Consider the following 17531-nt stretch of genomic DNA (forward strand, 5'->3'; position numbering starts at 1 on the left):
GAGAGAGAGAAAGATAAAAAAAGAAAAAAAGAAAAAGAGTGAGAGAGATAAAGAAAGAAAGAAGGAGAGGGAGAGAGAAAAAGATAGATAGAGAGAGAAAGACCCAGAGAGGGAGAGAGAGAGAAAGATAAAAAAAGAAAGCAAGAAAAAGAGGGAGAGAGATAAAGAAAAAAAGAAGGAGAGTGAGAGAGAAAGACACAGAAAGGGAGAGAGATAGAGAGAAAGACACAGAGAGAGAGAGAGAGGGAGAGAGAGAGATAGAGAGAGAGAGAGAGAGATAAATATTAAATATATCATATATATAAAAATATTAGATATATAATTTATGTTTAAATGCCATAAATCATTTATGATATGAATAATTATGTGTTATTTTGCCGGTATACAGCGGACACTCCTATATTTTTAGAGGATTTTTCTTTTTCTTTATTTCTTTCTTAGTTTATTTTGTTGTTTTGATACTTTAAAATATACTAGTGGCTGCGCCCCAATCATCTAGGGGCTTTGCATTTAAAGCTGATGTGTAAGAAAGGCATATAAAAATAGCCTAAAACCATCCCGGGACCTCTGTGAAACTTCCATAAAAAGGAGAACTCAACTTGTTTGATAGTTTCTACAAAAAAATAGAAGAGGGAGGGGGGGGGGGGGAGGGGATAACCCACAGGTCCCTAGAGTATAATAAATATTTATTGAAACAAAAAAAAATCAATATCAAAGTGACCTATTTATTTTAAACAAAATAAATAAATGGAAAAACTATTAGTAGTAATAATAAATTAGTTTTCAAGCTATGACTCATATCGAACCAAAACCATTCTAAACCAATTTAAAAGAGATTCTACATTATTTAAATTTCACTTACCCCATTTTTAGTATTATTTAACAAGTTGTATTTGCTATCAGAAAAAATCACTAAAATATCAGCTCTCTCTTTTTCACAGCTTGTGTTATTTTTTTTTTTGCAAAAAATCTACTTCACTTTTTTTACGTGATTTTATCGTGTGTGTATCTGACACACACACACACACACACACGAACTTCCTTTCTTCCGTTTAGCGACGACTATATCACTCTCCCCTCACTGCTAGCTTGCACCAACTAAAAAGTTTGTTAAAGGGAATGGGAAATAAATGTATGTGTGTGTGTGTGTTTGTGTGTGTGTTTCGGTTAAGGTGGGGTTTTCACTTGTATATAATATATATATTGAATGGATCGATAGTATATTATGGCGAAACCTCTGAACACAGTTGCCAACCACCCGGCAATAAATTATGCCATAATGTCATTTAAAAAATAACATATCTTTATTATACAGGGTGCGTCAGAAAAAAAGAATATTACAACATTTTTTTAAGTACTAGAATGGATTTATTACTACTTGGATCTTACACCAGATTATCATGTACTCTAATAAAGTGAAACTGCAGCTGGATAAAATAACGGTATCCCATCTCCTCTCCTCCTAATAGATGAACGAACTAAAATTTCTGAAAATGTATTACAATTTGATTTAAACAAAGAATTTAATATTGACAAAAATCCGAGGGATCTAATGGAATATGACAATATGCATTGCATATCCCCAATTACCCCTTCTGTAGATTACAATAAGGGGTTGAAACATTTGGACACTCGACCAAATAATTGAACCAACCTATCAAAATTCAATAAAAGTCCCCAAAGCCGACAATCCAATATTTTATTATAAAACTTTGGAGACTAGTGTAATAAACAACCTAATGTCCCAGACTGTGTTTAGTTGTGTGTGTGTGTGTGTTGAAATATATCTCGGAAACAGCTGCTGATTATAATTAGAACATCATATCTATAACAGCTTCAAACTAAGACCACAACAGCTTTGGCAACATAGTTCTAAATTCTTTCTATCTTTCTATCTATCTATCTAATTATCTATCTTTCTATTTATCCTTTACTTTACTGCATTCTAATTCCTTTCTCTCTCAATCTCTTTCTCTATCTCTTTCTATCTCACTCTCTCTCTCTCTCTTTATTTCTCTCTCTCTCTCTCTCTCTCTCTCTCTCTCTCTCTCTCTCTCTCTCTCTCACTCTCTCTCTCTTGTCTCTCTACTGTCTTTCTATCTCTCTCTATAAAGGCTATATCTTATCTACCCCCCCCCCCCTCATTTTAATGCAGATAGGGTAGACGTTGGTATTTTATGATTCAAATTCTATTTTTTTTTGAAGGGGGAAGGAATGGGGTGGAGTTAAAAATTACACACAAAATAGTTATAAACCTTCCCAGGACCTATGAAAAACTTCTTTATAAAGAAGAACCATATCGGTTAAGCGGTTTGCGAGATTCTTCAGTATAGACAGACACACATAGGGACAGATGGCCACCCTGTTACTTATATGAATAGGAGTACAGTGTGAGTTATCCATTATCAAAATAGCCCACTTTTATGTGTGTTTTTTTTGTATTTTCCAAGAGGGAGAGGAAAAGGAATATTGAAACAATATACAACTGCTTCTCTTTTTTTCTCCCTTTCTCTCGCCCCTAGCATTTAGAGCTCTATAATACCATCACAAAACTTTAATCTAAAATTAAAATAGCCTAAAACCATCCCGGATTAATGTAAAGCTTCTCTAAAATGGAGAAGAAAATCAGATCAGTAGGTATCAAAATCTTAAGCTAGACAGACAAAAAAAACTAACTACTTTATATAGATAGTATAGATTTTTTACCCATCCAGATATCATGTCTTTTTATTGATGACCAACTGAAGATTTGTTAAAATCAAACAAATAATAAACTAATGTTAAATTATGATAAAATTGCTCCCTTCTATCCTCTGATTACTCTCCCTAAAAAAAATGCAAACAACCCCTTCTTCTCTTTACTTCTCCTAAGGAAGGGAGGGATGGATCATTGGACTGAAAATTATTATGGTTCCCAAACTATATAATCTTGCTCTCTGATTTGCTGGCTTCAAATTTTATAGCTTTTTACAACTTGCTGTTTATAATATTTTATCGCTAATTTTAAACTACAGAAGTGGTGATTTTGTAAATACAACGGTATCAATAAAAGCTAAAATTTACTAATTTCCATAACAAATAAAATTGTAAGATTGTTAAAACACTTTAAAGAAACTGACAAGCTTGCAAAATAAGGTGTTCATACACAACTAAATAATAAACAAATAAAATGATTTTCTAATAAAATATTTTTTATGGTATAAGGGAGGAAAGCTGCAGAATTAAACATACTGGAACTTATACAAAGCTTCCCTTGAAACCTTACTACCCTAATTACACGCCCCTGAAGGACCCGAGGGTCACATGATTGAAAGGAATTGGGGGATTGGAGGGGGGGGGGGGAAGGGTTAAGAGAACCTTACACTTTACTAGTATAAATTCTTATAAGAAGGAGAACCATATCGGTATAGTCGTTAGCGAGATCTGAAGCCACAGACATACTTATACATACACACACATCTGGAGAGTCATCCTGTTAATTTTAAATGAGCATATATTTTGAGAAAATGTATGAACACTCTATGATAAATATATATATAATATACAGTCTGTCTGTCTCATATACAGAGATATTGCACCTGGAAAAAAATCTTCTACCATTCTAGTGGCTTCGCCCCAAGAAACATTGGAAGTATTGCCCCCCCCCCCCTCTAATGGATGCTTGTGAAAAAAATAATAAGAGTGTTGGGTTGATTCTTTTCTGGGGGTCATATATCTTTTTATTTATTTTGCAACCTCTAATACATAGCTTAAAACCTGCCCTGGACTTATAATATTTCCCTGAAAATGACTAATTTGACCGTTTATGAGATCTTAGCAAGCACATACACTAATTTATAGTATAGGACAAGATTCTATGATTAATTATTGAATGTTAACATTTCAGATTTTTATTTTAACTGGTGGGAGAATTGTGGACAACAATTTTTTGAGATGACATTTCCCTGTCTCTGATCTTTTCTCAAACTGACCTCTCTCTCAGGTATATAAAGGGATAAGACAATGGCCGATAAATTAATGTACATTCCAAATGATGATTCACAAAATTACCATTTTGTAGATTAGAATTACTGGTTAAAACGTTTGAAAACTCAACTAAATAAACAAACTTATCACTATTCAGTAAAAGTCCCCGAAGTTGTTAATACACGAATAAGAAATCGTTAATATAAAACTTTGGGGACTAATGTAATAAACAGCCTAGTATCCCCTGTCTCTCTGCTTCTCTCTATAACAACTTCTTTCTCTCTCTCTCTCTGTCTATTTATTTTTAAAAACGAAGCTTTTCTATAATTAGGGTCAGTCCGTCCGTAACGGATAGCTTTTTTCGTTAATTTAGGCATGTTAGAATTGTCCTATCAATTTCAAACTTTGCATGGTGATTCCTGTAGTAGTTAGGTACGATTTAGAAAGCGTAGCAACTCTATAATCGTTACCAGAATGTCTATACGTCCATTTTAAACATGTTATTTTTTTTCTTTTTTAATAACAATTTTTTATGTGATAAAATCATCTGATTGATCTGATTTTTTGATTACTGATTCCTATTACAAAAAGGTACAATATTTCCATCTTTTCCCCTGTATCTTATAGAATATTTCAATTGTTCTTTATTGATCCTGTCACAATCTTATAAGGACCATCGGCTTTGTCCCTAGAGACCTTACCAACCCTCCATTTTTGGGAAGAAATATTTATAGTGGCAAAATCTCATTAGAGGGGCGTGGAAATTATCCACCCCAAAAATAATCATAAGCCTTTCCAGGACCTATGAGAAGCTACATTGTAAAGAAAAGCCATATCGGTTCAGTGGGTAGCGAGATACTTTTGTACACTACCGAAGAGACCTCTAGGGAAACTTAAGGTGGTAGAAATTAAAAAAAGTTAATCAACCTCCATTTTTAAGATTAGTTTATAAAGAAAAACGTATGAGGGGGGGGGGGGGTAATTTCTCTAGGGGCGTCTCTTGAGAGAGTGATGGAAAGTATCCTCCCTATAAATCGTTGCATTGCACAGGAGAACCATATCAGTTCTGCAGTTTGTGAGATACATTGGTACAAAAACACAAACAGACACTTCAAATGGCTTCTTGGCCCTAGTATCATCTTCCTCACTCTTGATGTCATTGTCCAGTGAGTCCATAAACTTTTTACTGGACATCCTGGCAACCTGATTGGAAAGCTTGTTGGTAACCTTCATCACCTTGGTGGCAGACTTCCTAGCCAATTTATTGAAAAACTTATTGGTGACCTACATGTAAATGGTAGCAACCATCATAATTTTTTGGGTGACATTACCATGGTGGCCTACATTTTGACCTTGTTGGTGACCTTCAAGATCATGATGGCAACCATTCTGACCTTGTATGTGACCTTCATGACTATGAAATTCACCATCCTGACCTTGTTGGTGACCTTTAGTACTAAAAGCTTGGGACTAGGATTAAATGATTCCTTCACATTTCATTTATGAGAATTCAAATTTCTTACAACTTTCCATTAATTAAGTACATAAAAACTTGGCGACATATTAAGGAAACCAATATTTTACCAATAAAATTCAAGTTTCCTTGTCTTGCCGCCGCGCCGGTATTTTTTGATTAGTCACAGAAGATAAAATGAACTTTTTGATATATTAGCCCATGCTGGATTGCCTGGGGATTTTACTTTTTATTTTTATTAAGTATATTCTTGAAAAGACGACATTTCAAAGAGATGTTCTTTCTGATTAAATTTATTACTTTTTTGGTTAGGTCAATCATAGCCACAATTTAAAAATGTATGATTTTGAAATAATGATTTCTAGGGCAACAAGGTACACTTTTACAAATGAAACATTTGTATAATCATGTCCTAATCAAGTATGTCCTTAAACAGAGGTTGATTCTTTTTTAAAAATTGGGCTCGCTGGTAAGGCAAAATTATTTTTGTGAAAAATCCTCCAAAATCACAATAAAAATCTACAAAAATTCCACAAAATGTTATGTTAATAACCCTTTTATGATTTTATTTAATATTTGTAGATTTTTCACAAAAATAATTTTGCCTCAAAAGCGAGTAGCAAGCCTAATTTTTAAAAAAGAATCTACCTCAGTATTCTGTATTCAAGTAATTATGCTTCAAATGGTTGTTTTAGAGCTTATATTTTATTGATGTTGTCATCCTTTTTTCTGTGTTTTTAGTTTAGCGATTTTATATTGTTATAGGAATAAATAACAATAGAACATTACTTAGGTATTTATAAAAATGCTTCACGTTTATATTAACAGACAAAAAATAACACAATTTATATTCTACATATTTCATGTAGAAATGTATCTATTTTTAACAAAATATGATATTAAAAGAATATTTATTCCATGAGCGTTTTGTATTGTGATGAGGGAAAGGAATTCTGAAAAAAGCAGTTATTTTTGTTTCAAAAAAATTAAACTAAATAAATAATAAAAGAATATTTTGTATATTCACAGTATTTAAATGTTTTACAATTCATTTCATTTTATTACAAATCTTTAAAAATTGGACAGTTTAAAAGATAACCATTTTAAACATCAAGTGATTAAATAAATCAAGAAAGAAAAAATGTGGTCTGAATTTAGCAAAAAATCAACAAAAGGTTTAAAATGAGTATGTTTTAAAATTAAGAAAGGATTCGCCTTAAAAACTTTTGACTTTTATTTGAGAAAACAAATCTCTCATTCATGAAAATTGTTAAACCTGTTTGTACTCACTCTTTTGACTAAACATTTATATAATCAAAATTCACGTTGCTACAATAATTTTGAAAATTATACTGACTGAAGTGATTTCTGAATTAGGTTCTTCTCTACTAAAAAAGTACTTTTTTTGCAATTTTTTTAGAAATTAATATAAAACAACTTTATGAAGATAAAATATGTATTAAAGTAAAAACATTTTTGAAACAAATGCAATTTAAGCATGAGAAAATGAAATTACACATTTCTGTCATTAAAACAAATATAGTGGGGGTTAGGGGTGAAGCCATAGTTGTAAAAAAACATAAACCGATGGGTTCTGAAAAAAAATAGAACTGTAGAAAAAGGGCAGCCGCACCACTAACCTTTTCATTGTAAAAAATCGTATTTTGTTTATCTAAACATTTTAAAAGTTAATATGTTAATAACATTATTACAGTTTTAAAAACACAATTTTTTTAAAAATTAAGGGAAGAAATTTTAATTTTTTTGTAGTGTCCGAATTTATTTATAAAAACCCATATTTTCAAAAGTATTAGCTTGGAACTTTATTTTTGTTTAGTTCTTCTAGTTATTTTAATTTATTTGGGGGGCGTCGTAGCTCAGTGGTAACGCACTGAGTTACGGTGGTGAGAGTTCGAGTTCAAGTCCTCACGTGGCAACTCGAATTTCTCAGTCGCAATTCATTCACACAACTTTCCCTTGGTTGTGTAAAAAGGGAGTGATTGGGTTGTTTGGATACTCAATAGTCAAGTATATAATAGCAGTACAACCCTTACCCTTAAGCTGCTCTGTGGAGGGCGTCATTCATTATGGTGACTTAATTTGGGACACCTGCCATACTCGCCGAGGGTGAGGTAATAAAGAGTAGGTCCCTTGAGACAGCGGGTCATGTACTTGTACTTGAGCGTGGACCTTGAGCTGGAACTAGTCCTACTCCATGACTACTTAGGTCCAAACACTAAGTAACTATGGCTACACACACACATTATATTTTATTCAGTCAGACATAGTAACCATTTATCTAATATTTTTGGCAATAAAGTTGCAATAAATGCCATGTTGGCAATTAAAAGCATAATGTTACAACATTTACAACTACACAGGCATACAGTCATAGGAAATGAAATATAAATAAGGCCCCTTAATTTTTTTAGTATCCCTTCGACTTTGAAACACTTGCCTTGTAAATCTTTCATATGCCTAACTGAACCTAACCTAATTTTTAAGAAGGAGCGCTTATAGGTCATTTTGCTGCTTGCTTGAGAATGTAGAGATTTATTTATCTTTCATATATAATTCATTGTATTCATAAATATAAGCGACACTATGTATATTTATCTATCTAATATCGCCCCTAGCTTATATGGAAGGGGGGAGGGGGGGTGGAAGAAAAATGACCTAAAACCTTCATATCTGTTAGTATTACTAACCATGAAAAAGGGAAGTTTTTGTTGATTTTAATTCATTTCACTCATGCATATCATAAAAATACAGAGATCTTGGTAAGAAAATCAAAATTACCTCTTCTTTAAAATAAAAATGTTAGTTAAAAAAAGTTTGTATATTACATATTTGGAACCAACCAATCAAAATAAAATAAGAAACGAAATAAAGATTTAGGGCTAAATAAGATAATGTGATTTAAAAACTTTTTGGGTACTAGTGTAAATTAAAGACTCATGTCCCTTCCATCCCTCATAAAGGGGGGGGGGGGGGTTAATGCAATCATCTCGTAATCAATGATTAAATGGCACTTGGAATTCGAATTTCGATCTAAAAATTTTTCATGAATAATCCTTGGTAGGTATATTTTCCCTAGATCTAACAAAAAGTTGGAAAAGTAACGGCTGGGGGCTACCAAGGATTATTCATGCAAAATTACAGATCGAAACTTAAATTTTAAGTGCCATTTAATCATTGATTACGAGATGGTTGCATTAAAAACCCTCCCCTTATGTGTACAGAAACAAAAGTAATAATAAACTTGTACAATAAAACATGTTTTAAGTTAATAGGTCGATTCTACTCTGTCTAGTATAAAAGCTGCACTACAACTGATTATTTACAATGATGAAATTTGATTTGTATTATTAAAGTTTGAATTAGGAATAACATTAACTTCTGTACATTTTCTTAGCTCTGATGTACTAACATTTCCTCCAGTGGAGAGGTGAGTGAATGCTGAAATAGATAGAAATATAGAGAGAAAGATAAATGGAAAGATTAACAGAAATATATAAGGATGAATAGATAGATAGATAAAAGGTAGATAAAAAAATGTATTAGTCCAAATAGATAAATAAACTTTTGATCATACTATTACTATTTATGTCTTGTGCCAGATATGGAAGCAGTAGGTAACATTTTACCGTCTTGAGTATGAAGCGATGTGGTTCAGAATTAAGCATGACACCTCCAAGACAGTAAGCCGACAATTTACCTAATGTTGCTTATACTACCATTACTTCGTAAGGGCAGGATTTTCCTTCGATTTAAGTGATCATTTAGAGAATTCAGAGCATCATATAATCATCAACGTGTAATGGGATGCGATACTCTAACACCCAAGGATATTAGGTTAAGTAACATCCATCAGAAAACCAACTATTATTTTGTCTCAGAAGTCCTAGCTGTGCATGGTAATGAATTGCGCCTGTTTATGAGCCAAGGCATTCCCCCTACTCTTACTATAAATGTCGCGCACTATTCTTAGGAGCAGTAGGAACCCTTTTTAACAACTTTAGTAAGACGCGGTGTCGGCCCCGAAATTCGAACTTATACTTCCCCGGCGATGAACGGATGCGCTACGTGTTGAGCCACGATCGCGGGTTTAATAATGTTGCTTATAACTTATGTACACAATTGTAACAAAGAACCAAAGTCCGTTTGAACTTAACAATGCGTTTAACGTATTCTGAACATCCTGAACATCTGAAAAAAAATTACCTGAAAACCTAATTTGAGATTCTCGCGTCGACTTAGTTCTGATAAATTTTGTACTAAAAATAATAAAAGTATTCTTTATTTTAACCAAACAAGGATGACTAACTTCCATAAAATGTAGCATATCAAATAAAAAAAAGACATACAAAGGAGCACTGTACAAGGAGTTCAACTTCCATGTAAAGAATGTTATTGTTTATATGTATTAAAGAAACAAGGATGACAACATCCATAAGTAGCGAAGCACAAACAATTAAATAAGAATTTAGATATTAGTTGTCAAAAGCATGTATATTAGGAAATAATCACGAAACCTTTTCCCCATTGTTTTTAATTTCTTAATATTTATATTTCAGTACTATGATAAACTGACTGATGGTTAAAGTAAATTACATAGTGGATGCTCAAAACAACTGGAAATTTAATTTTGATATGTTTAACTACAAAAATTAAAAAAAAAACGGACCATAAACACCAAAGATATGAAAAATAGCCTAAAACCTGCTTAAAGACAGTCTGACCGTGATAGTTGTTTTCTTAAATCGACAGGAAATTCAATTTTGATATCTTTAACTGAAAAATTTTTGGAAATCGGACCATAAACACCAAAGATATGGAGAAAAATGTGAAAAATACAAAAATAGCCTAAAACCTGCTAAAAAGCGGTCCGAACGCCATTGATGTTTTATAGTTAATTGTGCTCCTTAATAATAGGAATGTTGTCAAAAAATTTCAGCCTTTTATCTTTTATAGGAGCCGAAAAATTTACGTTTCCCCCAAACTAAGACGGACAGACGGACGGACGGACAGACGGACGGACAGACGGACATTTCAAATTATAGAGTAGCTTCGCTACTAAAACTGTTATATCGAGTTCTATAAATATATCGCAAAATATTTGCTTGAATTCAAAATGTACAAACTTTACTATAAAGATTTTTCGGTAATAAAACTGTTTTAATCATCCGAGAAAAAACTTGGCATGTGCTTCAACGGACGTTTCTTAAATGTAGAAAAGCTTAAATTTAAAGAATAGCTCTTAACGATATTTGTAAAAACTTTTTATTAAACATTTTGAACAAATAAAAATACTTAAGACAAAATTGAAAGAACCTCTCACAATATTTTATTTGTATCTTTTAATTACTTTTCTTTATACAATTCCAACATCAATTGTCTGTATTTAGCTTTCATGGAATTTAAGAATATTTTACTATGTATTGTATTTATCCTTATAATAAAGTAAAAGGATGTTAAATAAAGTATCTCGCTAACCGCTGAACCGATCAAGTTCTCCTTAACAGGGTAGCTTTTCATAGGTTCCGAGAAGGTTTATAGCTATTTTGGGGGAGGGTACCACCACCCTCCTAGGAGAAATCGCCCCTAAAAAAAATCATCCCTAAATTTTTTTTAAAAATTGTTTAAATTTTTTAACTAAAATTAAAAAAGAGGGCCACCCCCCCTCCCCCCCAAAAAAATCACCCCATCCCAAAAAAATGTTATCTTTACTTTTTCTTTTAAAATCTAAAATAAGCAATTGAGTTATCAAATTCGACTCTCCACTCCACAAATCCCCCTAGAGGCCTCTAAGGGCGTAGCCGCTAGTTAAAAGATAATTGAATCACCCTTGTTTATCTCTAGAAATATGCTACAGAATACGTTTAAATAGGGTCATGTTTCATTTCAATAAAATCTTACCTATACAAACAAATGATTTAGAAATAAATCTTCAAAATTTCTAAGTAAAAATCAATAGAAAATGTGCACATTTTTTCTATGTATTTTGAGCATTTGTATTCATTAAAAAAAATAAAAGTTCAGAACGTACTTACTAATACAAAATCTTGTGCAAAATAAAATTTTAGTTATCCTATTTCAATTATTTTTAAGTAAATTGTAATTTTGTTTAATTGTTGATGTGTATCTTAAAAGTCCAAAAACTTTAAAATTATGAAATAAAATCTAAAATAAAGATTCAGATTTCAAAATTAGCCTTTTTTTGCATGGAAGTTAAAAAGCTAGTAATTCTATTTTCGGAATCATTTTATCCTTATAATAAAATAACAGGATGTTTGTTTGTTTTTATGTTTGTACCGAAGGATCTTGCTAACCGCTGAACCGAACAGGTTCTCCTTAATAGAGCAGCTTCTCATAGGTCCAGGGAAAGGTTATAACTATTTTGGGGGGTGGTAACACTACCCTCCCAAGAGAAATCGACAAAAAAAACGCCACACTGCGGACATTTTAGCAATTAGCTTAAACATAACTTACACCATCTAGCGGCAAAAATGTTTTTTTTTTGTAAATAGATGTTTTTATAATAGATTGAAAAGAAACAATTTTAAGTGTACATAGAGCCTCTAGGGCGTATAGCCGCTAGTAGAATATAAAGCTTTAATTATTATAATATAACAGTTTAAAAAATGAGCCATTTCTGCATCCGGTAAAAAAAGAAAATAAATCAGTTTATTTTACACCACCTTTGTGAGAGGTCTACTATTCCATTTGTCAGTAGGTTCTACATCACGTACATAAAGAAAGAGTAGCCACCCCAATAAAATAAGAGAAGATTGCATAAAAAATTTAACAGAAAGAGAGTTATTAAACTTATTAGGAAACTAATGAAGTGTATTACGTGATAACATTCCATAATTCTTTTATTTTTCAAAGTTGAGAGTTAAAGTACGATGTCCTATCTTAAAATCTTGAACCTTAAAGAAACAGTAACACGGCTAGAGAAGTTCTTTATAGTACCTACAAAAAATGACATATAATAGGCCAATACACAGACTAAATTACCAATGACAGGTCAGTATATATTTTAATTGACCAATGGTATGACGTCATTTTTAAAGGCACTATAAAAGCTTTCAACTAGGGATGAATTATGAACAGTTAATTGTTGTACAGTGATAAGATATAAAATTATTGATTTCACTTCCAGGAAAAAAAGAAGAAATGAAAATTAATTTCAATTTTCAACTTTTAAAGTTTAATTCTTAGGAAATTTTTTTAATTGCTAATTGGTACTTTTCATAAATGTTCTATAGATTTTATTAAAAATAGGGTAATTTCGCAAAATTAACTTACTTAAAGTATTATATTAATTTTGCAGTAGCTAAGTGCAAAATTGTGATGAAATTGGTTTGTTTCATATATATTATTGAAATGAAAAAGGTTAATATTTTTTAGTTTTCCTAAAAATTATCTGTTTTTGAATAAACTTACCTATTTTCACGTCCATGTTCTCTTCGTACCTGAAAATACGAAAATTAGTTTATTGTTTAACAGCAATGATTTTTTTAGCGTATTTTCCGTTAAGTTGTGTGTTAGCATTTAGTCAAATGCGCTTAAAAGGTCAATATTTGGCCATTTCAAATATATACATTTGGTCAAAATTAAGTACAGTTTGACTATATAAGCGCACTTGACTAAACGCTAACACACAACTTTATGGAAAATATGCAAAAAAAATACCTTCTTTACTTTATAGAATATTTTTGATATAATATTTTAAACAGGTGGTATTATTGCCACAAGATCAATATCATAAGTGAGCCTGAGTTTTCAATTAGTGTTTAAATGAGTTTGAATTAACTCTCTTTGACTATACATAAATTCCGTTATACTAATTTTCTTTGTGAGAATTGGACTACTGAGAATTTGGTTCTGTGGTCAACTACACACATGAAGAAATTTTCACCCTTTTATGAGGACAATTTCAAAAAAAATATTTTTATAAAATCGTAGAATGAGTATTATTTTTACTTTTGATTACCTTTAAGAAAAACTGGTGGCAGTCTTTTAATAGGAAATTGAGTATTAGCTGCTAATAATATTTTTTGAATTAGTGGTGATAGTCTTCAAAATAAAATATAATGAAACAAGTTGTCACCATTTGTTCTTACATGAATTCTTTTCAAACATGTTTGCAAGTTTAGTTTTTCTGTGCCTCATCATATATTACATGCGTTTCTTTGTTAGAAGTTTACTTTAAGTGTTTATTTAGTTGATTAAAATGTCGAAAAACATTTATTACATTTGTTTACCATGCAGTAATGTAAAGAGTAAAACCCAAGGTCTCAAGAAAAAAATTACAAATTGTGCCATATATGAGGTTCTTCAACTGCATTTTTTGTATTATCTAAAAGTCAACATTACAAAAAGATTAAAAGGGACTGATTCTAGTGTTTTAGAAAACTCGAACAAGTAAATCCTGGCAAAAAGATTTTAGCCGTCAAATTTATGTACAGCAAAAAATGTGAACATGCTAGAAATCATGAAGTTTAAGTTCATTGATCTATCCTAAATCAAGCGTCTGCTAATCCTTATTTTATTTATGTACATTGTGTACAAGCTTAGCTTATGGTAATCAAATAAAGTCTTTTTGTATATTGTTAAACAATAATTTTTGTATCGTCCATGCAAGCACATATTGTAGCAAACAAAACCCTCCTTAGCTTATTGAAATGCAAATTATTAGATGAGGGAAAAGTTTAGTAAGCTAAGTAAAAATAATTTAGCTTCCCTTTACTTTCCTTCTTTGGTTGATTTAAGGTCAGGCATTGCAAAACAGGGGTGTAGTCAGCACCCATCACTTCATTCTTTTTACTCTAAAAACTCTCCCCACTAAAAATGTTCTTTAAAAAGTTGTAATAAAGGGAGTATTTAATGGTCACCTAGTAACACTGTTGGAAACCAGTACTTTATATTTGATTAAAAAACTAGGTAGTTGACAGAAATTTGAGAAATAAGGAGCTAAAAGAAATTTTCATTTGTAAAAATGATCATATAAAGAAAGTTTTATTCAGTTTCTTAAAGTTGTCATGTTTAAAATTTGATTATTATTTATAGATTAATTCAAATTAATACAAACTTATTATAAGGGCTGTTTTATACATTAAATTTACATTTTTGAAAGATTCAGCTGACACGAAAGACCCAACCCAAAGTTGGTAGAAGGCCTTTAAATAGGGGTGATTATTATGTATACTATTTATCGCTCTATATATATTACTTTAATTTTTATACTAAAATGTAAAGGAAATCTATATTTTTTTTTATTGGTTCAAGGAACCACTTTTTGCCTTATCCTTAGTAAAAATATATATAAGTTAAAATAAACACAACTATTATTTCCTTATTACAGGTTTTGTATCAATACAAGCTAAGCAAGGAAAAGGACAACAGGTATCTAATGATAAAACAATTCAATCTATTAATTATTAATTAAAATGTTTAAATTGTATTGTTTTTAGAATAAAGGAAGCAACAAATGGAAGCTACCCATTTGGCAAGAATATCTTTTAGATTATTAGCATTTGGCCTATTTGTATATCAGTTTCAATACTCTATTTACAAGCTCGTAAATGTTCCCATCATTCAACTGGCATCATCATCAACATTTGAAGAAATCAATAAACCCCTAATATATTTGTGTCAAGATGGACAGTTCAATTATGCTACTGCAAGAGAAAAGGGATACAGTTCTTTGACAGGATTTACTACTGGTCACCTTGATAAAACGGACAATTATTCATGGAATGGCAAATATAGAAACTCGACGTATCAAGAACTAAAAGATTTGTTTTATCAAGCAGATTATACGGATGTCAATAGCCATATTTCTAATACCAACGACCTATTCCATACCATACAACCTGCAAAACAAGAACTGTTTGCTTTCTATCCTAAGGGAAATTGCTTGCACATCACACCAACTCAAACAATAGCATGGATAAAATCAAGTAAAAGATCAACTCTGTTTATTCTTGATCCTGTAAGAGTTCCCAAGTTTGGTATCACTGGATCTAACTTTGGAAGAATTAGTCTTGGTCCAACAGGAAATGGATATTTTGAAGGAATGACTTATAAATTGCAGATAATAATTGATGATAAAAGTATCCATGATGGTGTTACTTGTAACAACTATGAAAAGAACGCTAACAGTTATGAAGATTGTGTAACAAATGTTTTAGAGAAAGGTATGATGAAATGTTATGGATGTTTGCCACCCTGGTTTTCTCATGATACAAATCTAACTTGTAAGGAAGGAAAGATGTTGGTCATCTCAGATATTGAAAAACAGCATGAAATTAAAAATGAATTCTATAAGCTTAACACAGGATTGAAGATGAAACTGATGAAACCTTGCCTACCACCATGCATCAAAATGAGGTTCAGCCTTGAAGAGGTTGATCATCACTACAATAGGCTAGATAACTCTCAAGTTCAGTTGAGAATAAAGAATGATGTCACAATTTACACTGATAAGTATGCCTATGATATGTTTAATCTTGTCATTGACCTTGGAAGCTCTCTGGGCTTATGGTTGGGTCTTAGTGCTCTTAGCATTGTTGAAACTTTCATCGAGTTCTACATACTAATTAAAACCAAATATTTTCACTAGTTTGTAAATCTTTAAAGAATACTTATTTGTTGTGTTATACCTTTGTAAATTTTCTAGTATCCTTTGGAACAACCACTATCACTTTAGAAGAGTTTTAACAGTTGATGTCTTTTAATTCTCCACTCATTACCAAATTTCTTTGTAGCTTGGTGTTTAATAACACCATTATTAATGTTTATGGTTAATATTAAAAGTTATGAGCAAATTGCTTAGAATGTAAGTGTATGTGTTAAAGAAAGCCTGCAGCAAATACTTAGTGTTTCCTACTGAAACACTGCCACAAAGAGATCTTTTTGTACATTTGTGAGAATTTATCAATGCAAAAAATAATTCAAATTTTTACCAGAAGCAAAATTTATACAGAATAAATGCCTGAGATTATCAAAATAAGTGAATTTGTGTGTGTGATTAGTCATGTAACAGCAGCTAATTCAATTAGGTGTGTGGATGTTTGTTTGTGCTTGTAGATAGAAATAGTACTTTAATGTATGATTTAAAAAGATAATATTATTAACACCTAATTGTATAATAAATGGTATAAATTTTTTATGAAACTTTGGCTACTAAATAATTTATATTTTTCTTTACCATCTATAACCTATATAATATTTAACCTATCTAATATTTAGCTTTATGTATCAAATAACACCTTTCATGTAGAAGATCTTTTGAAATAAAATTTACTGATTCATAATTTTTTGCACATGTCAATTATGAATGAATGAAAATAAAAGTAAATTAAATATAAAAGATACATAAAACCTTAATAATGAATTGTGTTTAAAATTGTTTAACAAGGCGATATATTTTATTTTAATTGTTTTATTAGAAAAACTACTTAAAAAATTTAAAATCATAAAATGTTTTGAATCAAATAATTAACTTTAAACACAAGAAATGAAATCTTCAGCAAATGCCCACACATTCTTTCTAAAACATTCAAATGTAAAAACATCTTTTAATTCTCATATTTAACACCTTGAATGTAATTTATGAGTTATTAAATTAATGAAACTGTATTTTATGAATAAAATTTAAAAATATAAAAATATTTGATCAGTAAAAAAATATAAACAAAAATAAATCCAAGCCTTACTTAATTAAAATATTTAGTTATAAATTTTCTGAAGTAAAAAAAAAAAATAAAGTCAAAAGGCACAAAATGTAAAATACATTAGTGAAAACTTAAAAATCAAGATATTCTTTTTGATCTTTTGTAAATGGAAAATAAGGTTAAATGTACACTCTGATTTTAACACTTTTACTGTGTAAATTTCATGTTGACTTCATTATTTTAACGAACCGCGACGCCCCTAAGGGTTCATTTTTTTCTAGCGCGAATTCTCTTGTGAGGTTGGTGGTTTCCTACCCACAAAAAGTTATACACATTCCTTTGACCTAAGAAATGCTACATTGTACAGTAAAACAATTTCGGTTCAGCGGTTAGTCTATCCTGTGGTA

At 30.9% G+C, this 17531-nt stretch overlaps 2 protein-coding genes across 3 annotated transcripts in view; both read right to left on the reverse strand.

Annotated features, from left to right (window-relative positions):
• The window catches only part of LOC145328990 (uncharacterized), a 68464-nt gene extending 67259 nt beyond the window's left edge, over positions 1-1205 (reverse strand). For both annotated transcript variants that reach the window (XM_080172982.1, XM_080172983.1), the window contains exon 1: positions 863-1205. In XM_080172982.1, the coding sequence (XP_080029108.1) occupies positions 863-867 (5 nt within the window). In that variant the 5' untranslated portion in view covers positions 868-1205. The remainder of the gene's footprint in view (positions 1-862) is intronic.
• Positions 1206-8571: 7366 nt separating this feature from the next.
• LOC145328993 (corticotropin-releasing factor receptor 1-like) overlaps positions 8572-17531 on the reverse strand; it is a 95793-nt gene continuing 86833 nt past the window's right edge. The window contains exons 18-20 of the mRNA XM_080172985.1: positions 12890-12918; positions 9665-9717; positions 8572-8899 (exon numbers count right to left, since the gene is read on the reverse strand). Of these exons, the coding sequence (XP_080029111.1) occupies positions 8781-8899; positions 9665-9717; positions 12890-12918 (201 nt within the window). The 3' untranslated portion in view covers positions 8572-8780. The remainder of the gene's footprint in view (positions 8900-9664; positions 9718-12889; positions 12919-17531) is intronic.

The sequence above is a fragment of the Acartia tonsa genome, chromosome 9, assembly GCF_053477335.1.
Source record: "Acartia tonsa isolate MP-2025a chromosome 9, ASM5347733v1, whole genome shotgun sequence".
Taxonomy (NCBI): Eukaryota; Metazoa; Arthropoda; class Copepoda; order Calanoida; family Acartiidae; genus Acartia; species Acartia tonsa.